At 33.4% G+C, this 26,081-nt stretch overlaps 1 protein-coding gene across 3 annotated transcripts; it reads left to right on the top strand.

The window, feature by feature from the left end:
- Positions 1-3,666: 3,666 nt before the first annotated feature.
- On the top strand, positions 3,667-24,632 carry LOC130647571 (uncharacterized). 3 transcript variants are annotated; one of them, XM_057453480.1, is made up of 17 exons: positions 3,669-4,165; positions 12,445-12,504; positions 12,591-12,702; positions 15,804-15,959; positions 16,292-16,337; positions 16,956-17,099; positions 17,385-17,525; positions 17,656-17,808; positions 18,065-18,133; positions 18,206-18,277; positions 19,157-19,195; positions 19,981-20,019; positions 20,235-20,288; positions 20,372-20,582; positions 21,345-23,036; positions 24,018-24,136; positions 24,304-24,632. In XM_057453480.1, the coding sequence occupies exons 1-17, from the start codon at positions 4,069-4,071 to the stop codon at positions 24,502-24,504; spliced, it is 3,405 nt and encodes a 1,134-aa protein (XP_057309463.1). In that variant the 5' UTR covers positions 3,669-4,068; the 3' UTR covers positions 24,505-24,632. The 3 variants fall into 3 exon arrangements, with proteins under 3 accessions (XP_057309464.1, XP_057309463.1, XP_057309465.1); XM_057453481.1 differs by lacking the exon at positions 18,065-18,133 and having other exon boundaries at positions 3,667-4,165; XM_057453482.1 differs by lacking the exon at positions 3,669-4,165 and having other exon boundaries at positions 12,477-12,504; positions 15,829-15,959.
- The last annotated feature ends 1,449 nt before the right edge of the window (positions 24,633-26,081 follow it).

Raw genomic sequence — 26,081 nt, 5'->3', positions numbered from 1 at the left:
TAAAATTTAAATACAAAAAACGTAACAAAAATCACCTACTCCTGCTAAGAAAATAAAAAAAAAAGCTTCCAACTAACGAAAAAGAACTTTATCTTTTTCAACGCGAAACTTTATTGTTCAGAATGTTAAGAATGATGTGGAATAAATTTTTTAACCTATGTCCCGCTATGTGTTCATCACACATAACCATCTTTGCAACAAGCATGTTTAAATGTCACTTAGCGGGACAAGAAAAATAATATATTTACAATTAAGCTATATAGTATAACAACGCGTTTAAAAAGCACATAGTTTGTGGCGGGAAATTTAAAGCTTAAGAAACCATAACAACAACCAAAAAATTGGAACGGTTGAAAAAATAACGGGACACAATACAACAACAAAATATGTCAACCATTATAATGTTAAACAGTGTTGTTCGTGATAGTTAGATGCTGACATGAATCTTATTTGTTTACGTCAACCAGAAGACGTGTCCCGCTAAGTGACTTTTGTAAACGCCAGGTTTCGTGTCCCGCTAAATGCCTTGGGGCTTGTATTGTTGTTCGAGCACAAGGGGAACTACCGTGTTGCCCCAAGACGACGGTCTACTATAACGAAGACACGAAGCAGTTCATCGTTGTTCGCCGGAAGGGAAATCGGACGTTGAGAGAGAGACTTGAGGTACAGGACTTTATGTAGTGGATTTTCTAAAAAAATTGAGGTCAAAATTGTTTTTAATGTGTTTAGAAGAAAAAGTGGTTCCTTCAGTTGTCATTTCTTTTGGTGTTTTAAATTAGTAGTTCGTTCGTCAATTAGCAAAATGACCTCAAGAGTATCATCTTGGGCGTAATAAGGGTAATTGCTTTTAATTATTTTTAAGAATATTTGAGGTTGAGATTTGTCAAAAAGACTGCGGCTGATACGAAAAACACTATTCTTATAAAAAAAGCGTGTATACAACACCATCACTAATTTACTCATCGCAGGTATTGCGCCAGTTTGTTGTGTTTTTTATCTTTAAGTGGCGTTGATGGTCATGATTATCCACATCCAACATCCAGCTTCTTATCGTTTTGGAAATTTTGTTGTTATTTTTTCAATTTTGGCGTCCGCTGACTTCCCTCGGGCATCATCATTTTGATCGATGTTTTCATCGTCATGGGAGGTGGTATCTTCTATTGGCTCTATTGGTTGCATCTCTTATAATACTATATATGTGGTATGTAAATTGAATAAAGTTATTCACTTTACTAATAATATTCACCTGCGCATTGTATATATATATATACTATATTTACTGCTCTTTTTATTTACTACTTTACTTACGTTTTTTAATTTATCAGTCAAATATCAGTTATCAGGTTTCTATAGCACCATAAAAATAGATTTCGACCAAAAGTCCCTGTGATCCTCCTTAGTATTTGCTTTTAGGCCCTGAACAAGTTAAATAAATCTGACGATATCTCATGTATATATGTCACACCATCGGATGTTTTTATAAAAACGACATTTTATTCTTTTTAATTTTTAACGATTTATCCCCCGACTTTTCTTTTTTGGGGCGGATGGTTATATAAATTTGGTCTATATAAATTACATTTTTTTAAGACTCAATGCACTCTCCTTTTTTTAGTGTTTCTAAAACATATTTCGTGCGTAAATTTCCTGGCACAACCATCTGGTACAGAGAAAACACTTGTGAATTTCGCAGGAAAACAAGTGAAGGTGTCTTAATATTTTGAAGTCAACATTAAGGCCCTTTTGGACGGTAAACTATTCGATAAATTATACATCAAGTTTACTAAAATAGAATACTTAACGTAATAGTTAAAAGTGTATTGAAAGAACACATTCAACTTTATTGGGACCATTTTGGCTTTACTTCAGTGAGTAGTGGGACCAAAATTCTAATGTGGACCGTTTTCGGTCCCACTTAGAATTTAGACTTTAAAAATGCATTTCTCATCATTGACAATGCCCACAAGGCTTTCTAAGTTGGTCCCACTTAACGTCGATTTTTCCTTTTCTTACTATGCTTCTTTTTCTCGTACTTTGCTGGTTTTTTTGGACCGGGTGGTTTTATGAAAAAATTCCTTGTTTCGATTATGATTGGACTGGCATGCTTTTTATGACAAAAACAGACTCTGAAGGAGCATGCAAAACGGATACTTTGATCTTTTTAATCTCAATTCTTGAAGTGAGAGCTCGTGTGCACCGAAATTGTCCCCGCTCACGAAAATAATCTTTCAATCACTGCTTGTTTTTCCTTTTCTCCGGATTAAATTATTCACTCCAGACGACACCCGAGGAAGCAATAATTGTACACGCTAAAACTCCTTCCACTGCTGCTTCCATGTTTACTTCGAATAGAATGAGTGAAATTTTGACGTAACAAACTTAACAAAAGAGGAATAATTTAAGCCCATACCTGAAAAAAGCATTGTAAATAAAAAGATTTTTTTAAGAAACCTTTCAGGCTCAAATAAGGAAAATTAGAAAAACATTTCACGCTCAAATTATCGAAATTTTATGAGACTCCAGGCTCAACCAAATAGACACCTAGGACTTTTACACAAGAGCTAGGTAAAAGTACTTTTTCCGTTTTAGTTTTACTTTGAGATTTTTCGTCATTATGCACGAACCGTGGACAGCTTTTGTCTTGTTCGAAGGGTTATAGAATTTATTTTTTTGCACTGCATCTGGGACCCTAGCCGACTTCGTTATGGATGGAACCTGAAGCAAATTTCAACAAGATGTGATTGCGGATCCAACTTCTGCATCGAACACGCCCTGTCATGCAAAAAAGGAAGTTTTGTATCGCTTAAACACAATCATCTCAGAAACGTCACATGCAACCTCCTCAACCAAATAAGCAATGATTTAACCCAATGGCCGACAGATACGCAAGCTAAACCCTCAAAAATTCCTACCAAAGTAACAAGGTGGAGAAGAAACGTCGATACAATGATCGGGTAATGCAAATCGAGCACGGAAACTTTACACCTCTTGTATTTTCAGGAACGGGTGGCATGGGTCGAAAGGCTTCCAAATTCTACCGTCGAGCCGCTAAAGTAATCACCGAAAAGAAGACCATGTCGTGCACTCGCAGGAAACTCTCCTTCCCTCTAATACAGTCACTGGGTATATGTATTAGAGCTTCTTCCTCAAGATTAGAGGAAGTCATACAAGGTACTCAAACCCTGAGGAGCAATGCAAACCGGAGCTAAGAAAACAGTAAATTGGTTCCAAATATTTTCCTTTAAAAATCATACTTATTTCATTGTTTAATTTTATTATTTTTGACGTCATGATTAAAAAAACCTCCGGTACTAATATAATCGTAACACATTTTTGTATTATTTAGGTCATATTCTTATATGCTCAATCCTGCTTCTATTTTTTTCTGCGTATGTGAGTAAAATCTAAATATCGGATATTGGCGTTTTTGATTTGAAAGTCATCCCTAACAACTGTCGTGATAAAAAGAAGACAAAGAGTCCTAAGAAATGTGCATGAAAACTACTGTTTAAATTTGTAATAAAGACGTAATATAAAAACATAGTTGGTTCCAGTAATTTAATATTTTGACATGCGTTGAAGCTGAAGTTTACTATCGCTGATTGTTCCAAAATGCCGAACTAAGCGCATTTCCACCGTGAGACCCCCACAAAAAAAAAACGCACACACACCCTGTCCTCTCGAAACTCACAGAGGTGACACACTTTTAAAACCAACTGATAAATTTTCGATACGTTATAGATAATAGGGATAGGAAGGCGCCTTTTTCCTAGAAGCGGGAAAAAAAGCCCAGGGGACGACATTAGCTTCCTTACGACTGAATGGGACGATGTTTGATCAGCAACCAACAATTTCTTACCTTGCTTGCCATCACTACTCGTGCGAGATAGATGGCCATGTGTTAAAAAAAGAGATTTGCATGTTTATATATAGTTTAACCTTTGTTTGTATATATTTAACCGTCCCCCTGACCTGGGACCAATTTTGGTCCCAGTTTGCACTTCGTAAAAGTACGGGCAGCGGGCTGTATCGTTAGTGTGCAAGTAGTATTGCGACCAGCGATTAAGTATGACAAGAAGAAGAAGACAAAAAATAGAAGATTTGTATTGTGGATTGGGAAAAGATCCAGATGATTTGGTCATTAAGTATATCAATCCATTCATTGGTAAGGAAATAGTTTGTGTTTTGTTAGTATATACTTCGTCAATCAATGCAGCATCCAGATTTGAATAATATATAATATGTTATTTTTAACAACGTTAGCTAGGGCAGGGGCCACATTTGAGATGGATAATTCTGAAGTATATACTACATTTGAGATGGATAATTCTGAAGTATATACTTCGTCAATCAATGCAGCATCCAGATTTGAATAATATATAATATGTTATTTTTAACAACGTTAGCTAGGGCAGGGGCCACATTTGAGATGGATAATTCTGAAGTATTTATTTAAGCCTTTTTTAAACCACAGATCCATTTGAGGATTCGTATGCTTCCCAGATCTGCCACATTTGACGATAAACATTGCAATCGTTAGGCATCCCACAATTTTCCCCAAGCATGGCCTGACAGTTTGGGAATAAGGTATATATACAGATCGGGAAACAATATATAGAATCACAGTCTCTATATTAACTTGCGCGCGCATCTAAGTGATTATGTAACGCCCGATGCGCACTATGATTGAGGGTATTTCTGAATACGGAAGATTTTCCTTTTTCTCCAAGCAGCCTTAGATTTTTGCATTTTTATTTTTTAACCAGTTAGGGTTAGGGTTGATAAGTTATACTTGCTGGGTTCTAGAATTTAGCCATTTTCGGATAACAGATTTGGACCGAATATATAATACAAATTTTTTTAGCAAAATGATGTGATCAAAGGAGGCGGAAACTGAGCTTGTAATTATATTTTTAGGCCACATTTTTATATCCCACGCTTAAATAGGGTTAATACCCTGCATAATACACTGCCGTATTATTTTTTAGAATAGAACTTTCCAGCAGTTGAAATAAAAACACAGGATACAACCTATCATAAACCATGTCACACCAAAAAGAGTCACCCAACAGATTCTAATTAGCGGAATAAGTTTTCCTAAAAGTGCCGAAATTGAATTAAAACTTTGATTCAAATAAAAACCTCAATATAAGCCTCAGCGTATTATAATGCTTAAAATTTTTAACAAGCAAAATAATTTTGTTTATCATCATCATCATCATCATCATCATTCTCGGCTTAACGTCCGTTTTCCATGCTGGCATGGGTTCTTCCAATCAATAGGTTTATCACCAAGCCATAATTAAATATTATGGTTATTATAGACTGTTGTTGCGTCAACACTCAAAAGTACAGCTAACCCAGCTAAATTTAAAAAGATAATAAAAAACATTGTGGCAGTTTGTTCATGTTAGAAACACAAGTCTGTCTTCATTATGATAAATCAGCCAACAAATAAATAAGAAAAGTTTTAAAAACACATGTTAAAATTTTATTTATAAAGTAGCACGAAGCTTTTCGTAACTGAGTTACATTTTTAAGTGATCACTTGAAAATGTAACTCAGTTACGAAAAGCTTCGTGCTACTTTATAAATAAAATTTTAACATGTGTTTTTAAAACTTTTCTTATTTACAAGTCTGTCTGCTGCATTCAATTTCTAGCTATTAGGTAGTTAGATACACAAAGCTAGTTAGCTGGTAGGTGAAGATAACACAAAAAGAAAGTTCGCTAAAGTAAAATGTATATATATTTATACTAAACTAAACAGAAACGCTAGCTATAGGTAGCTACTTCGATCATGTCATGATGTACGTTTGTAGCCAAAATCTTAAAATTGTATGATTTATACATGGCTAAAAAACGTTATAAAATATTATTCTTTACATGTGAAAACATAAAATTGTTAATTCCAATATAAAGCGTATTAAGGTGACTCCAACTTAATTAGTTGTTCCAAGGGAACAACAACTAATTAAGTTGATTTTTCACAGGAACTCAACTTTTAAAAAGGGAAGGAAAAAACAAGTGTTTACTTATCTTCAGTACATACCTGTTACAAACTCATCTTCAGTACCCGTTACAAATAATGAAAAACAAAACAACAACCGCTTTGTATATAAAACACTGCTTTGTAAAAATATAACAACCTGGGCCACTGCAGAGTCAGCGAAATTATCATCTTGGAGTTGACATCACAAGCCCTCCCGCGATGGCATGAAGCTTCTTCTCTAGCTAATATTAACTTTAACGACGAATATCTTGCGAGCAAGTCAAAATAAGTATAAAAGATTTTCTTTACTTTTTTTAAAGTGGGAAGTAAGCTTTAAGTAATACCGTATCATTAACTAATATCTATATAATAATACGCTAGTTCTGTCTGTCTGTGACTTTTGCAAAGACGATATTTTTTACCACTCAATGGGGGAGTTTTTCCAGTTTTTTTGTCAATATCTTTTAACGTCAATATCTTATATATTAAATTAATGAAGCCATTACAGTGCACTTAAAACTTTGAGGCCAAATAACTGGGAAACAAGGTGGTGACGTCACCGCGTGGGTAACTACGGACCACCTAGAACCAATTTGGGTAATTTTCCCAAACCTGGGTCCCCTAATTCGTTTCGAATGGACGGGTTGATGACGTCATCACAAAACAAAAAAACACTAATATCTCTGCAACAGTTTTTCAAAAGTACATCTCCTATACATTTAAGTGGATTTTTCCACGGGCTTTATGGACTAGTATCTATATACTAATCAAAGATTTAAGCTACACAAAAGTTTGCAACGAAAATCTTCACCCCTGAAATTCTTTACATAATTTTTGCAGCATCTGACTCCCCCCCTTCCTTAGCAGACCAAACTCTGCTAAGTGTGCATGAAAAATTTTTCCAAGCCCCTTTATAGGGTTCCAATGCATAACTTTATAATTGTGAAGTGAGCTTCTTAACCACTCAGCAACATGTTCTTCAAAGGTTTAAAGCTCTCCTCCCAACTCAAAATAACAGAAGCACGTATAAAATACCATGAAATTTGTCCAGGAAACTTTATATCTTTTAAAAATAACTATTGGTTCTCAAGATATTGAATGTCATTTTTGTTGATTTAAACTGTAATACTAATAGAGAATATGAATGTAATTTTCAATTTTTCAAAGCCTATGTGCAGTTATATTACACTGTTGTTACTGGGAGATATCCTTGCAATAGCTGGTGTCCCTCTGAAACTATTAATCCTTTTGCGATCCAATTCATCCATGACTAATTTCTCGCAATTTGTATTTTTGCATTGCAGCATTAGCACACTTTTTAAAAGGTTATTATTCCTCGTATTTCTTGCATATTGCAGTGAGGAAAAGCATAAAATATACATATCTTATTCGCTTGGTTTATTTCATAAATTAGTGAAATTTCTAATAGCTGCAGTACAGTCTGAATGTAACCTTCTGCATACTCGCTATATAACACATTTTCCTGCAAGTCGGAAGCCCTTTAATCTTTTGTTTATCGTAACTACTTTAATGATCTTTTCGAGTGCTATGCTATTTTCGAGTGCTATTTCCTTTTAAAAATTTTATTGCGATCTTTTTTCTTAACCTACAGAAATCCCTCATATTTTCTCAGGTAAAAAACGGCATTATTGACCATCAACACTCAAGGCCTAATAAAAACCTGACCCCTGGGTCAAATTGTGTTACATTTTCATCCTTTTTTGTCATAGTAAGTTCAGAAAATATGTACATACATCACTTGACCAAAAAATGCAGGATTGAAAAAAAAAATTTCTTTTTTTTAATTTTTGAAAGAAAATAATTATACCTTTGAAAGCATATTTCAATATAATACAACTGCATATAACTAGTCTATATATTAGGGACATTCTCTGAAAATTTGATGGCAATAGCTAAAGCTGTTCCGCACATATCAAAGATTTTGAGCGATTCCATGGAAACGGTCAGATTAACTGTAACGAAAAGAAAGCGTGATAAGAATAAAAAATTTAACTCAAAGCTAATAGTATTAATGTTTCTATAATCTTATAGCTACATGTTAGATGTCTAGAACAATTTTAGACAGTTGGCAATTTCCTTTTAGAATTTTTGACTCATTCTTTAGGTCAGAAGTCTGGTTTCCATAAAACATGTTATGAAATAATTAAAAAGTAAAAACTAAGTGTAAAAAAGAAAATGAAATACAGGATGATATGATATATAAATATCTTTCCACAACAAAGTTACTCCTTCGAGTAGTCCAACACAGTATGATACAGTTCAAAACACTTGTCTGGATGAAGCCCAGGTTGGACGGGCAACAGCAACAAATAAAGTTTCAGAAGATTCATAACAAGTTCCAATTTCTGGGAGAACGACATCTCCTGCATCACTATCAGAGCCATGGTGGCAGAGAACGTCAGGGATTGTGTGTTCTATTTCATAGTCCAAGTCACTGACTGGGTCCTAGTCACTGGTTCCCTCTCCTAAATCAATGTCTACATCGCTATCTGGATCATCGTTATCCAAAACAAAGTTTAAAATGTCATCCATGTTTGTGAAATTTTTCTTTGGGCGTTTTTTGTCAGATGTTTTCTAGCAATTTTCAAAATACAATAGCCCCAGTAAAATTATTCATAATTTGATGCGGTTTTCAGTTCCCGTTCAACAAATTTGTCTATTTTCCATTGCCGTAAAGAACACGCTATTTTACCGCCCGTAAAATGGCATAATTTAAAGGACCTGCTCTGCAGACCTCAGGAAATTAAAGGGGTTTTTTAGGACCCGCTCTGCAGGCCCATAGGAGAGAAAGGGTTAACAAAACTTTAGGAATAACTTTAGTAGCAGTATCTACAACGGAGGAGGGTGTTACAACAAGCAAATTGTGTGTATTTTGACATCACACGCACAGATAATTAATAATTTTTTTTTGCGAAAAAAATAAATAATTAGCCTTCCTTAAAAAAGAATAAATTTGTTTTCTTGTTTTGAATTGGGAAAATAAGTAGTTATGCAGCAAGAAGTGCTGTTTTAAAAATTTTGGGGCAAGAATTATATTTTGCTGTTTTATAAGTTATACAGAATATGGTGTTGTTTCGAAAGTTATACAACAGGTTAAGGTTGGCAGGCTAAGATTGTTTTGTTTCGAAATTTATACAGCAAGTTATTCTCCTTTCACTTTAAAAAAAACTAAAAAATATTTAATTAAAATTTGGTTATTGCTTTTTTGTGCAGTCTTATAATTTCCCTCATGTGCAATTTTTTTAAAGAAATATAATGTAGGCAAAAATTATCTATATCTTAACGGAGGAGGGTGTTATGACAAACATATATTCTGCTATGTATTTTTTCTATATTTTTTTCTATAAAGCGGACTATTTAAGCGATAGTCAGCAGTATTATATTTTAGCTAGCAAACGTATTTCACCATTAGCTATATAATATATGATATATTATGATAATCATTTCAGAGGAGGGTGTTACAACAAACATATTTTGCGAAGTATTTTTTTATTTATAGGTGAATATTTATCATAGCACATCCGTATTTCATTCTCAACAGAGAATGCTTCACCCCGATCAGACCTCTGATCATGACGGGCGAGTATAATGTGTGTCATATTGAAGAAGAACTACTTTGTTCGTCACTAACATACTGCCTGGCAGTGAGCGGGATTTGATCCGTGGTCCCCAGAACTGGGAGCCACAGACAAACCCACTACACTACGTGCAGCAATATGTTAGTGACGAACTCAGATGGTTTATCCGGATGGTGTTTATATATAGGTGAATATTTATCATAGCACATCCGTATTTCATTCTCAACAGAGAATGCTTCACTCTGATGCGTGTAAGTCATATTGAAGAAGAACTACTTTGTTCGTTTTATTTTGTTCGTATTATTTGTATTTGTTATTATTATTTTTCCATAAAGCGGACTTAAGCGATAGTTCAGGTGCATTACATTTTAGCTAGCAAATGTATTTCACCATTATATAATATATGATATATTATAATAATGATAATGATGGATGGAGTTACGATAACGCACATCTTGTTTTTTTCAGATCAGCGTCACGATTACTTGCACAAGTTACAGTGTGACATAAATAGATTATTTTAAAGCAACGTATATAATAAATATATTTAATTCGTGTTCTGAAAATATAAGATAATTAAATCTTCTTCAAGATAAAATTGAGATATTACAGTAAATTTTATTTTTATATTTTTAATTGCCTTTGTTTACAAATTCTATAGACTTCGCGCCAACAGTATTCTCAACATCGTCACATGCAGATTATTGTTATTTATACAATAAGTTTCCCTAATCTTTTCAATTTCTCGCAGTGTAATTATTTTCTCTCAAAGACAATGGTCTATTATGAAAGTAATTATTTATGCGAGTTGCGCGTACACGGAAGGTTACATTCAGACTTTACTGTAGCTGATAAACATCGATTTTTTATAAAGCAACAAACAGAAAAGCTTATATGTATATGTATTTCATCAGGTACAAAGCTTTTTATGTTTTAACCATAATTTCTGATGACTATCAGTGAAATTATTATTTTGAAAAAAAAAAGGCAAACTTTTTTTAGTTTGGTAGACATGTTTCGTCTTGACCATCAAGACATCTTCAGTTAATTTAAAATATATACAAGTCTGTTTTATATAAGCTTTTATTACAATAAAATAGCATTAAAATGTTACTATGGCAACAATTAAAATAATGACAGTATAGAAAAACTAAGTATCCCAAGGGTAAAACAAAATGTCTAAGTGAATAAAATAATTTAAAATAAATTAAGTAAAAAGTGTGAATAACAAAGACTTAGGAAGTGGCCTGAATACATTATTCTGACTGATATCAAATTATACTTACCTGTTTACACACAAATTGTAGTAACCAGGCTCCTAACCTGTTTGTTGAGGACTGTTTTCTCCCATCTGATGTGTAAAGCTTCTTTCAGACGCAAACCATATTTAGATGAAGCGGAATCTAAAATGGAAAAACAGTTTTCATCACATGCTCTTTTACACTCATCTGCAGTCATTAAATGTTTGTAGATAGGTGACTGTTTATCACGGCCTAAATGCTCCTTCGTCCTTGTTGCCAGGTGTCTTGAAGTTTCACCCACATAACTAACATTACAGTTAGCACATGTACAAATGTATAGACAACAAAGGATTTCAGAGCATTACTTATTTTATCCTTAACAGAGAACATGGATGCCAGTTTGCAAGTGGTAAAACACAATTTAATGGATATATTATCTTTAAAATACGTTTTTACAAGACTATTAAGTTTAACTTGTGTGCATTTGGAAAAGGTCTCTATAAAGGGTAATTTAAAGAAACCACATTTACCATCGTTTTTATGTTTTGTCACAAAGGTGGGTCAAATTGAAAATGGGTCAACCAAATAATGAAAATTAAAAAGTCAAATATCAAATAAGTTGCTTAGATTTTCTTTGACCTGAATGGTTGTTTCTTCCATTTTCATGTCAAAGACTGCAATGATCAGACCTGTTTACCGGAGATTCTCATAAGGAATTCAGTTAAAAATGTTACTTTGTCATGGAAGGACAAACAAAATAAAATACTTTTTCCATTTGCCTAATATGAAATTTTTGAAGATTACCTGACTATGACCATTATGAATAAAACTAAGATAATACTAACACAAGGGCAGCTTTTAAAAAAGCTTTTCTTAATTTATAAGCTACTGGGATCAGTGAGTAATTCCAAAGTGTTTTTAATTTATCAGGATCAGTATTTCTCAGGAATTCAAGTGTAAACCTCAACGTTTCCAAAACAGTATAACACAACATTCTAGTACCCAATATTAGTACAGAACACGAAACCACAAAACAACCGTGGTGAAAAATAAAGGATTTGAAAAGCTACATTCGTTTCAACATAAAAAATTACCTAAATAACCTAGTAATTTTGAGATATAACTTAAAATATGCTCTGATGTCCTTCTGTGACAGAATAAATAATTTTTAATTTGACCCAGGCCTTACTTTCCCAAAGGGCTACATTTGTGCAAAATATATTTTGTCAATTAAATCTCACATTATTTTCTTCTTAAATCTTTTTAAATCGATTTTATTTACTTTTACAAAAAAGCATGTACTTATGTGTATACCACAAGAAATGTATTAAAATATGTTTTCCAAAGGCATTTTTGATTTATTATTCAACAAGCATGTGGCTGTTTTTCAAAAAGGACCCTTTCGGAAATGTTTAAAAAAATTCAGAAACATGCACAAAGCTTGAAGCATAGGTTAAAAATCTTCTTTTTCTGCAAACCTCTTCATTTTAAAAAATGTTTTATTTTATTTTATTTAATAGCCAATATCTCCCTGTTGGAATGCTGAGCGACTTCTTGTTCCAATACAATTCCACATAATTAACTTTCTTATAACTATTAAAAATTTTGTTTAGGTTCTGGTGTATTTACTACAAAAGATCTGCATAAAGGTGATTTCATTCTGGAATATGCAGGTATAAAATATCTGAATCCACTTACTGTAGAAGAGCCTGACATTCCTCACCGGAAGCCTGTGTATATTCCTTTGTTTTTCTTGCAGGGGAAAGAATATCCAATGATGAGGCTGATAAAAGGGAAGCAGAGTATGCTAAAAACGGAACTGGGTGTTACATTTATTTCAATATAATAAGTTCCAACAATACAACATTCTGGTGAGTCTGCTTTGTTTTATTTTGTTGCTGGGAATATTGAGACACGAGGGAAGTGTTGTCGACTATTAGGAAACTGGGAGTACATTTTCTTGACTTCTACTGACACAAATTTTCTCACATTTTCAGAAACATTAGTGTTTCAACAAATATTTTTCATGAAGGGTGGTATTATATGGTTGTAATGGAAAATAAAATTATGTACAATAATTTAATTGATTGAAATAATAAGTTATTATTCACATCATATAATATATGATATGTATCATAATCATAACGAAGGAGGGAGTTACCACAATAACGTGCATCTTGATTTTTTTCCTTAGTCTTTTCAGATTGGTATCACAATTACTACACAAGTTACAGTTTTACAAAAATAGATTGTTTTAAAGCAATGTATGTAATAAACAATGTATTTTAATTGTGTTCTTAAAATATAAAATATATTTGTTCAAAATAAAAATGAAGATGTACAGTAAATTTTATTTTATATTTTTAATTGCTGTTGTTCACAAATTCTATAGACTTGGCACAAAAGTATTTCTTAACATCGTCACACGCAGGTTATTGTTATTTAAACAATAAGTTTCCTGATCTTTTCAATTTTTGGCCGTTTAAATATTTTCTCTGAAAGACTTTCATTCAGACTGTACTGTACATTTTATTAACGTTTCTGTAATTTTCAGTTGTTACAAAACTTTCAGGGATCTTATCAAAGCATGAATTTTTGACAAATATATAGCAGTGGCATATCCATAGGGTTTTTGACGCTGGTATACCGGTGTGGTTATTGAAAAGTGGTTGAAAAAAGTTTTTCTTATTTAATCGATAAAAGAAAAAACCTTTACCGTAATCATTTAATGCCGTATAACAAATCACATTAAGCCTGAATAAACTCTTTTAGGCATGCTAATGTCTTAAAATTATTGCGATTTATTTTATATATAAGAGACAAAGGAATACTAGTTTGTCTGTAAGGAGAAACTGTGTTTCTTGGTGGTCGAAGCTCTCCCATGTTTTGCCAATTTTATTAGCTTACATGGGTGTGCACTCCCTCGTAGTTGAGTTGGATTATGCGCACTTGTTTAGCATTGCGCTGGCCCCTTGGGGTGTCAGCCTTCCTGTGGCAAAGTACCAAATGAGTCAGTTTAATCGCAATCCAACAAAATACGGCAGAGTTTGGAGAGATAGCATTTAGCATCGATACTGACTCTAATACGTGTCTGTCATATAAACCTTGTAATATACATCCAATGTTAAACACGTTAATTTAGTGACGTTGTTTAGGATCTTAAAGTCGCTCACAAGAATGTGATTTTAGCCAAAAAATCGTCCCCCAACGGGGCTTTGCCCTGTACCTGATAGGGAGCTTGCAGCGGCCCCTACACCCCCAGCTGATTTTCAAACACTTGTGCACTTCTCGCTCGCAATGTGCCTGAATTAACCTCTGGATATACGCCACTGTATAGTGCTATAGGTGTTTTTAGCACATGACAAGTTAGAATTAAACTACTTTTTTCACCAGCTAGGTTACAACATTTTCTTCACAAGCTGTAAAATCAATTTTTGAACGAATCCATTTCTATATTATTTTTATTGCTTCTGTTACACCATTCGCTTTGCAAGTTATAACTGTACTCTATTATTTTATCTTGGTATATATTACTATTATTTTACAAGGTCCCAGTACACTAGCTTTTTTCTAGCTTTTCCTTAAACTATATCTATTTTTAACGAATCCATTTCCCTATTCTTTTTTTGGGGTCACACTACACCATTTGCTTTGCAAGGTATTACATCACGTTATTAATTCATTTTGTTATATATTACTATTAGTTTACAAGGTCCTAGTTCATCACCTTCAAAGCTTGTCCTTATACTATATCAATTGTAAAAAAAAATCCATTTCCCTATTCTTTTTATGTGGTCCCATTAAACCATTCACTTTACAAATTATCAATTCGCTTTATTAATTCTCCTTGCTATATATCTATTAATTTACAATTTATTTTATTAATTTATCTTGGTATATAATACAAACTTTTTACAAGGTCCCAGTACACCATCTTCTTCACAACCTATTCTTATACTATATCAATTTTTAAAAAAATCCATTGCCTATTTTTATGTGGTCCCATTAAAATCTTTGCCTTGCAAATTGTCACTTTATTTTATTAATTCATCTCGTTATATATACCTATTATTTTACAAAGTCCCAGTAACCATCTTCTTCACAAGCTGTCCTTATCCTTTATTAATTTCCAGACAAATCCATTTCCCTATTTTTTTATGTGGTCCTGGTAAAAAATACACTTTGCAAATTATCAAATATACATTATTAATTCATCTTGGTATATATTACTATTATTTTTTAAGGTCCCAGTAATATTTAATAAATTAAAATAATAAAACGTCTTCTTTTTGTGAGTGTTAATGTTAAGTTCTTGTGTTAAGGCTATCTATCTTGTCTTTGTGTAAGTTAACAATATTTTTCCATATTATTTTTAGACTGAAAAAAAAATCAATTTTTTACATTATATTAAGCTCACTAGGGAAAACACAGTTTTTTTTTAAAGAACACTCAATTTAAAAAGTGCCTTTATATGTTCTGAATCAAGTCATTTTTAAAGGTTGATATTGACAAATCCATAAATATTCCTAACATTTTCTAAAGTTTTGGTCCTCTCAAGCCGAATGTTCTTTCGTATAGTTTGTTCTTATAGTGACAGTGTGATTTTCCACTTGGACAGGCTTTCCTTTCTGTTTGCAAAAATTATTCCTCAAATTATTTTTTTAAAATTTGGTCTTGGGCCCCCTTTTAGTTGCTTTTAATTATTATAATAAATTTTTCAATTGCTTCACTTTCATCGTAAATAATAGGTTGTATTTCCTGTTAGCAACAATTGTAGAATTTAGTGTTTTGCCAATGTCAATGTTTAACGTTTTTGCTATCAGGAAGTGGGGGATTGCCTCATGCTTAATGTAGACAGTAAATATTGAATTAGCTGATGCAGGGAATCTCCTTACTAAATTAGTTTACTCCTTGATATAGCAAGGGAATGGCTTTTTCATTAGAATAATTTTGTTAGTATGTATTATCTTAGTATTGATGCAACAAATTCTGTGCAGATTGGAAGAATTGTGAATGATGCACCTACTAAGTATGCTAATTGTGTGATGAAGAAATACACAAATAAAAAAATGGAAGTCTTTATAGCGTTGTATGCGTTAGTAGATATAAAACAAGACACCGAGTTAAGGTATATATTTCATTCTTGTTTTGATGTTTTGGCAGCACTGTGTGTTGGAAAAGTTGAAGTTTTGCTTCTTTTGTTGCCTGGAATCCCAATAAAAATCCCAATGAATTGCCTGCCTATGAGCACAGTTTCTGCTTTTTAGCAGGCTATCAAATCCAACCTTTACTATTTGAAATCTGTTTAAATTTTTGCATTTAGTTCATTTTGTAACTAGTGACTTGAAGGCTAAATTTGAATTACTAATGTGAAACAGAAACTTGCAATTGATAAAAATTTGAATTAGGAATGTCATAAAATGCGTGAAAATGAGTTCATAGAAATTTGTATTACTTTAGATATGATTATGGAGAAAATCCAGATGATATGCCCTGGCGCAAAAAGGTACAGTGCAAAATATAATTCCATTATATTGTCCGGCCATTTGTACCATATGTGTTCATACATGCTGGTCCTGTGGTTTTTAAACACCAATTTGATGTCTGGTGGGGTTTAACCATGCAAGTGGTAGGAAGGCCTCTTTCCTAATATACAATTCTAGTTTCTTTCTCGATAACAACACTGATTGATGGCAAACCCACGCAATTTTTTGCCCACAAGTCTTTACTAATATACATTTCCTGTGTGCAATGCTTATTCACTGAAGTGGCCAGATAAATGCAGACACTATACACTTATTTTCTCAAACTTACTGATGTGTTGAAGGGTTTGAAGTGTTTCCACTTAGGGCCCCTGAATCCTAAGGCTGCCACCATCAACACAGTTGGTTGAATAGTTGTCCAATTATTTACAGATCCAAGGCCTATTATCCAAGCAAAGCCTGATATTATAATTCTACTCCAACTGAATAAGGTATTTTAAAAACAGAAAAAACTCTCCTAGCATTAATGCATACGTCATTTTTGTGATGAATTTACATTACATATTTCCTAACTCTTTGCTCTTTTTGCTGTTTATTATGTTATCATGTGTTATTCATTTTTGTTCTTCATTTTATGTTAGGCTGAATGTCTCAAACCATTGAACATCAATGAAGTTGTGGAAAAAACACCAAAAGGTAGTAAAATAACTAAAGAAATGACTAAGGAACAGAGAGATGCAAAGATAACAGAATTTCCATCAGATTTCAAAAATTCTACTAATAAGGTATACTTTCGTCACCTTATATCTTCATTTTTATGAATTTGTGAGCTGATAAAATCATTAGAACATTTGCGCTATTAAACATCAAAGAATTTTGAGGTGTCATATTTTTTACATCTTATGCTAGACGGTATCTTTTAAACCATTGATAACCAACGAAGTTGTGGAAAAAACACTAAAACCTACTGAAAATACTAAAGAAAAGTATGAACAAGTACAGAGAGATTCATATATAAAGTTATCCTTTTCATATTTTCGTTTTGTCATATTTTCGACATCTTTTGTTAGACTCACTTTCTCAAACCATTGAACATCAATAAAGTTGTGCAAAAATTATCAAAACGTACCGAAAGTGGTACAGAAGATCTTGAACAGAGAGATGTAAAGATAACAGAATTTCCATCAGATTGTAAAATGTCTACTGATGAGGTATACTTTTTCACCTTGTATCTTTTCATTGTTGTATATTTGAAAAGTTAATTTTGAAGTGGCATTTTGGGAATATAAAATTATCCTTTTCATATTTTTGTTTTGTCATATTTTCTAAATTTCATGTTAGACTCACTTTCTCAAACCATTGACCGTTAATAAAGTGGTGCCAAAATTACCAAAGATTACCCAAAAAACAAAAGCCATGTGCGCCAGTAAACGAGCGCACAAAGACGTGAAGATAACAGAATTTTCATCAAATTTCGAGAAGTCTACTGATGAGGTATACTTTTTTCCTCTTTCCTCTTTTTGTTTTAAGTTTTACAAGTAGTATCCTCAAGATTTTATACCATTCAAAGAGAGTATCACAAAAGAAGAAAAACGCAAGATAAATTAATTCTAGAATTTCAGGATTCTTTGTTGTAGTCATGTAAGCCCTGTGTGCAATGTGTATACAGTCTAAAATATGAACTTAACAGTTCCTTGCATTGTTATGAACATCGTGTATCTATGTCAGCCTACATGTTAACTGTTTTTAGCCGGATTTTCATATTGTTTACCAAGTGCAAAATTCTGTAATTGAATTGGATCCAGGCACTGGTGACCAGGTAATTTTTCAAAATATATTACAATACAGTGCTGAAATTTTTAATTTGCAAAAAAAGCAATTTTTTTTTCAGGTTGCTATGTCAGATAATGATGCTGATATTGATAAAAACGATGAAGTTTTGAACGGATGTCTTTGTAAACAGGTATTTTTCACATACTTCAAAATGAAGAAACCTTTTAAGGAAAAGAATACGCTAAAGTCAATCAATTGTTGTTGATTATTTTATACTCAGGGAGGGAGTTTTGAAATAATATATGAAGTTACCATAAAATGTCCACGACGATAAAAATCCACATAATTTTGGATCGATTTAAAGAGTTGGTTAACTATTATCACACAAAGCGTTTAACAATAAGGATAAAAGTGATAAAAAGGAATTTTTTATCCCACAAAATAAATTGCTGTATAATGAATAAATATTCGCAGGAATAAACTTCCGCTATCAAGCTTTGTCAAAAAATTTTCCGGGGCCCAACTTACGCGATTTGGGCCGAAATCGTAAAATCGTGAAAAATTCAAGAAAGTTTCTTGTTAAGGGAAAAAACTTTCACAAATGTAAAGTTAGCGACTTTTGGCGAAAATCGTGAAAGGTAGGCCCTGTGAATATTTTTGAAAAAGCTTGATAGCAAAAGTTTATTTTAAATTTATTTAAAATTATTAAGATCATTTGCGAAAGTTATTTCTTGTTAAAAAATTTAAAAGAAGCTATTCGTGAAAGTTATTGTTCTTGATTTCATGATTTTTTTGACTCGTGAAAATTTCTTCTTTTGAACCGTGTATTAAGTTCAGAAAAAGCGAAAAGAAATAAAACTGCTCAAATTCTATACCTTCGACAAATGAAAGGGAATTATTTTTTTCCAGCCCTGCATTTATTTCACCCCCCCCCCCCCCCCCCCCCCCAAACCCAGGGTTCGGATTTTGCTAGCACTCCAAACAAGGTATTAATAGTTCTTGTCGATAAAATGTCTTGCAGTATATCTATACACGCATGTAGCTGATAAAGACTTTGCATTTTTTTTAGCCTTCCCCGCCGAAAAAAACATATCGGTTGCGCTTAAGGGTATGTATTTTTATTTTTTTATTTTTGAGATATTTATTGAGGAAAGTGTTTGCGTGAGAAACTGTCGTCGTTTTCAGACGAATTTGTAAAAGTTTAATCCTTCGTGAAATTTTACCAACAGTTTATTCCCATATAATGTATTTATTATAAGTTGTCAGCCATAAAAGAGATTCTCACAAGAAAGATAGATGTTTTATAAGTTTTTTAGCACTCACGTTGACATTTTATGTTTTCAAATTTTGTAAAACAATAGTTTGTAGTGGAGTGCTTTTTGGTCAGACAGGTAAATCCGAGGAAATTATTAGTTTTTAATTATAAGAAATGAAAAAAATATTAAAGTATTAATAATTACTGCACAAACTCTTTGTCTTTTTCTTCCGGAGTTGGTTAAATGCAGCTAAATATATCCAAAAAAAATTTAGTATCATACTTTTAGTACCGAGGCTTTTGGTTTCTCAATCTCTTGTTCGGACACAGTAGGATCTCTTTAATTTTTATGTATGATGTCCTATTTTTATTTTGTATATATGTGAGCATGCGCAATGACATTCACAATAATATACATCAAATTTAGGGTTAGGCCACACTGCAAAAATTCTTTAATTATGAAACCTGATAAGTTTGTGTGAAACCTGAGAATTGAAGACACAAAGGAATTAATATACAGTTATAGCGAGGCCATATATGTGACACTTGAAAACTCTGGATCTTCTATTTAATGTGAAATTTTCTTTTTATGCAGGATGTTATGTCTCTGTTTGAAATTTTTGCTTATATTTCTATAGACCCGACAATTTTTCGACCCGCATGAAGTCGATGCACAGGTATGTTTTGGTAGTGCTGACAGATATTTTCACAACCAAGCATATTTGACTACAGCAATATTCTGCCTATGCTCTAGTCTGCCGCCAATAACTTGAACTTTAAAGGGACAAAAAGGGAGCAGTGTTGCACTGTTTCGTTAAACAGGTTATATCTATCATTTGTTTGGATGTTATTGGAAATGGTATCACATTTATATGCTATTCTATTGTTATAGGCCGTTATCCAAAATTCAAGTGCAGACAGTAGATTTGATGTTTCTGTTGCTGAAGTGAGTTTTACTTTTGTCGTGCGTTATTAAATTTTTAAAACAAGATTTGTAGCTGGGTGTCCTTTGTTCTTAACCTTTTATAGAAAGATGAGGAATCTTCAGACTATTCTCACACAGAAGATTCAGATTTTCAACCAAATTTTTCTGACAGTGACGACGAAATAAACATCAACATGGCAGTGAATAAAATTCTTAATGACTCCCTCCAAGAGCACGAAGCTGTTAATGATGTTAAGAGTGACTTCCTTCAAGAGCCTACTACAACACAAGCGACAAATGAGTTAGAAGAAAAAAGTATGTTAGATTAGATTCTGCTACTTAGTTCATTATGTATGGAGGCCAAAAATTTGTTTTGTGAAAAAAATTCGTTCGGGAAATTTAGCAAATTATTAGTAACGATGACTTAGTTTCGTGAAAATATAATTTGTGTAAGGTGGCGAAGAAGTTCATAAATTTTGTTTGTCCATATTTAGGCATCTCGTTAATTTGTAACTAAATCGTATATACTTATTGTGAAGAACAATTTTAAATTTGTTACAAGCTATATTGACCCTGTACTATTTTTTAAATCATGCAAACATTTTGCCGACTCAATAATATATGAATATAATATATGCCGTAACAAGCTTGTACCATTACCTTAAAACAATGACAAAAAAAGTTGCTAGCAACGTTTACACTATTCGATTAATTATAAGAGATTAATCTCATAAGATTTTTGGGCAAAAAAGCTCTTTTAAGATTTGTTGTTACAGTGCCTTCACATTTCGGGATTTCCACTATTTTGGTAGAATGAAAACGAAATTGTTCATTCAGAGTTTTTAAAAATTCGCTACATTATGAAGTTGTCGTGTAAGAAAAAACATGATTACTCAGAATTGCTTGATTAGTCTTTGCATGACAAAATCGAGCGATTCTGTTGAATATTTTTATTTGCCAAAGTTTTATGGAGAAAAATTCGTTAGATTCTGGCTTTATTAGAAAATATTGCCTGAATTCTTTGAAATCGGTATAGTACGCATAATTATCGTTCTACACCATATGTGTATTTTTTAGGTAACAATCGAACTAAAGATAATCATATCATGCACTATTGCTGTTTTTGTGGTCAGCTCATTGCCAACAAAATTACTAGACACTTTATGAGAGTACATAAAATGGAGGAGGAAGTGAAAGCGGCAATGGCATTATCGCCAAAAAACAAAACCAGGAAGGAGACATGGACTCAGTTGATTAGGAAGGGAGATCATGAGCATAATATTGAGTCGTTACGAGAAAACAAAACAGATATTGTGGTTGTAAGGCAGAAAAGTAACAACAAGGATCAAGATTATGTACCTTGCATTCATTGTAAAGGATTCTTTTCATCGAAGTATATTCGCATTCACGAAAAAAACTGCTTTATGAAAGGAGGCCGTGGCGATGTTAAGTTCTCGCTTCATTCTAGTAGGGCTCTTTTAGCAGCTGAAGTGAGCAATGGTATTTACACTAACGTGCACCAGATTATTTTGGCTTCTATGAGACGTGATGAGTTACACCTGGTTATTAGAAATGATCAGTTACTGATGCTGTATGCCAACATCCAGTTGCAAATTAAACAATCAGAAAGATATCATGACATTAGATACAACTTACGCCTACTTGGAAGATTACTGTTGAAATACAGGTCACTAGTAGGTTGCTCAGACAAGAGATCGTGTGATTTAATTATACCTGCGCATTATGACCAGGTACTAGAATGTGCAAAGGAACTAGCCGGATACAAAGGACCAAGAAATGTTGCTCAGCCAAATGTTTTTTGCCATTTGGGCTATCGCCTAAAAGGACTATGTATGGCGGCACGGGCCTTGGCATTAAAGGAGGGTAGTGATACTCGTTTGGAGGAATATAGGCGTTTTCTGGAATTGTATGAATCAGATTGGAATATATACTCAAATAATGCCAAGGCGGTTTATGAATCTGCTAAGGGAAATGCACCAGAGGAATTGCCATTAGAAAGTGATATAAAGCTCTTTCGTGAACATTGCATCTTAGAAATAAAAAGATTGTGCGATTTGAGTGACATTGGAAAGCTTGATGGTGGTGATTACCGCAAACTTGTAAGGGTTACCAAAGCAAGAATAATGACTTTTAATGCGAGACGAGGCGGTGAAGTTTCGAAGTTGAAATTGAAGCACTGGCAATCGGTAGTTGACGGGCGGTGGAAACGAGCGACTGACATTAAACAATTGGATGATCCATTGGAAAGAAAGCTGGCTGAACGTTTGCAGCTTTGTTATATCGAAGGAAAGCGAAAAAAAAAGGTTAAAAATGCACTTGTACCTGTGCTTTTTACTGAAGAAGTGTATGGGGCAATAACAATATTAGTAGAAAAGCGTGAAGTTGGTAACATTGCTCCTGAAAACGACTACCTTTTCGCTTGTGGGAATAGCTTCTTGCGGGGTTGGGACACCCTGCAAGCTGTTACCAAAGAAATTAAAGGGCTTGTGAACCCAAAATTAATTACACCAACCAGGACCAGAAAATATTTGGCCACAGTGTTACAGCTGTTAGACATGACCGATGGAGAACTCACATGGCTGACTAATCATATGGGTCATACTAACGCTACACATCTTCAGTGGTATAGAAAAGAAGACTCCACTATCGAATTGACAAAAGTAGCTAAGGTATTGACTGCCGTTGATACTGGTAAATCAATTAAAAACAAGAAAATTGACCGAGTACTTGAAGAATTGCCACGAAAAGGTCAGTAATTATTGTTAATTTTTTGTTAATTTTTTTGTAACTTTATTAAAAAAGGGGAAATCAGAGCAAGACAAGCTGTCTTGCTCTGATTTCCCCCTTTTTAATACAGTTACAATGCAGGTAATGAAAAATGTAAAATACAATGATATTCTGCGATATAAATTAGTTGTGAGAAAATTATTGATTATTCTTATTTCGTAAAAGAAATCAAGCTGTGACTGTTTCTAACTTCTGTATATTAATCGAGCTTTAGATTGCGCTCTGTCCAATATTTTTAAGAGGGTAATCCACTGGTTTTAAAATAAATTAATAATAATCCCTGTTTTACTCGAAATTTAAAATCGTCATTTCTGGCTAACACACTGGCACTAGCCAAAACTTTGAAGATGAGATTTCAAAATCGTTTCAATGTAAAATTCCACGTTTTTAAAGTGCCTGCAAAGTTCTTTCTAAAAAATTCGGGTAAAATTTGCCATTTTCTTTGATATTCGATCATTTTACAACCTTTTTTCGTCTTTGCAAAAACCAATTCACCGTTTTAACAGTAAAGTCTTTTATATATTTCTGCAAAGGCTATGTTGTTCATAAATTTAAGCCAGTTAGAGTTGTGCCTCTCTTATTAAAACCGAAATATTTTGCGTTTTATTAAACTAAATGATCTTTTTTTATAGCAGTATTTTTTAAAATGAATGGGTGTGTTAGTCGTTATTTGTTGTGATTAAAACTAAAATCACACTCTTTCAGAAAAACATTTGCAGACCAGCAAGCTTCTTCCGTGAAATTATCTAAGGGTCGTTTGTTAAAAGTGTCCCAAAACATCAGAAAATATACCTTGAAATTGCCTGTCAATGTGATAGAATATACAACAGAAATTCTAAAAGCGCAAAAATTCTCTTTTACCATGATTTCGTGTAATTACTCGTGAAATTTATTACCCATTACCTAAATCTCTGTCTATTTATGTTCGTAAATATGCCTTAGGTTCAGAGTCAGGGTCTGAGTCAGATGATAACAAAGATTCTTCCGGAAGTAACAAAAGTGTTGTAGATGGAGAAATGGTTACAGACGGTGATTTATTTGAGCCTCCACCACGGAAAAAGGTAACAAATGTTGATGTTACTTTTGATAAGATTGATAAGATGTTTTCAAATTTCCTATTTTTTTCTGGTTCCACACGTATCATACGATACAAACTTGCTACCACGTCATTAATGCCGTTTTAGCCTTTTTCTGTGTTATGACGAAAACAATCTGCTATATATTTTAGCCAAAGTCATGGAATTTATGGTCAGCGCAAGAAACCAGAGATGTTAAAATAGCATTCGAGAAGAATTTAAAATCGTTAACAAACCCAGCGCAGCATGACGTGTTGACGGCTATTACAAAATTTCCACACTTACAAGACAGGGGCGAAAAAAATGTTCGATGCAAAGTGGTCAACATGATCCGGAATTTAAAAAAAAAATAGAAATTATTTTTAATCTGCTAATAATTTTTTTCCCCGGACGGTTTTATCCTATTTGTGTTATGTTTTATCCTAGTTGTGTTATGTTTTATTTTAGTTGTGTTATTTGCCATCTAGTTGCTTTTACTATCTGTACCGATATTCTTGCTTGCCTGCGGACTGTACCGATATTCTTGCTTCCCTGCGGACAATGTATGGACTAATTTCAGTGATGTATCTTGCACCAAATAAGCATTCACGCTGGTTTCCTAAAGTATTGTTCACACTGTGTATCAATATAAAAAAACCGTTGAAATTTCAACGCTTCACTACTTTGTCGCTAACTCCAAAATTTGTCAATTTCAATCTCGGACGGCGAGAAGAAATAGCCCTAGCAACGCAGACTGAAAATGCCCATTATATGTGGGCATTTTAATTTGTCTGGTTTAACCGCAATATTACTAAAGCCATCAAGAGGATATCAGGTCACAGAAAATCAATGCGTGAGTTAGAAAATCTTCTAGTAGACCTTCCATGTGCTAAACAAAACGTAACGATAAACATATGTAATAAAGGTAATTATTTAATGAAGATTCCAATTTTAAAGTGTTTTAATTTTAAACCTAAGCAAGTGCAATGTTTGGAGTATTTATTACAATATAAATAAACATATTGACATACCTTTTCACCGGTCGCCGTGTCGCCTATGCTAGGTGAATGAGACGAAGATGCTCCCTACCAAACTCGTGCCTAGAGCTTTTTTCATTTACGGGTGAGCTTGTCCCCACCCCTCTTCTAGAACGAGGACATTCCGAAATTCGTTCATTCATGCTGACTACTATAATTTTTTTGTTTTGAAAATAAAGTTTTTAACTTTTGAAATTAGTGACGCAAATTTTCGGTATGAAAACGATAGCGGAGAAGTGGGGCACCCTCCTCCCCTCTCGGAAAAGTTGTTTTGACCATGATGCATTGCGCTAACCGTAGATTGCTTTAGTCTATTTCATCGACCCCAAACTTACTGCGTTCCCCCTGGGTCTATTCACTTTTGTCGCATTTCTCTTGCGCGCTCGACCTAATAAGGAGCATGTGCAATAGCAACCCTTTCCCTGAACAATGAGCACAATTGTTGTCGTTCTAGTTCCTCTGTCTGGATCACGCAATACGCTTTACCGCCACGAAAGTTGATAGACCATGAGAACGCAGAGAAATGGTTTATTGATAGGCTAAGTTTGCTTATTTATTTTATTTTTTGCCTATAATTCAAGTTTATTTGATTTAGAATCGAACCGTCCGAAACCTATCCCTTCTCCCAACCTCGATCCCAGCGATAGTTGCGTTCTCTCGTGTAAAGGCTGGAAGCCCTCGGAACAAGGTTTGACTGAACTGCAAATGACCGAATAAGCCCCCTTCGCTAAAATAAGCGTCGCCCCCCTGAAAAAAACAGATGAAATTTTTAATTAAGTACTTATTCGGTAATTTACGGTCACTTAGTTTGCTTATTTTTGTTTCCTATTTCATTTATTTACTTTTTACATGGATCAGTATTTCATGTGTCGAAGACAACTTAAATCCCAGTCCGCAGCGACTTTTTTCAAACA

This window comes from Hydractinia symbiolongicarpus, chromosome 6 (genome assembly GCF_029227915.1).
Source record: "Hydractinia symbiolongicarpus strain clone_291-10 chromosome 6, HSymV2.1, whole genome shotgun sequence".
Lineage (NCBI taxonomy): Eukaryota > Metazoa > Cnidaria > Hydrozoa > Anthoathecata > Hydractiniidae > Hydractinia > Hydractinia symbiolongicarpus.
This window is presented reverse-complemented; position numbering and strand designations above follow the sequence as displayed.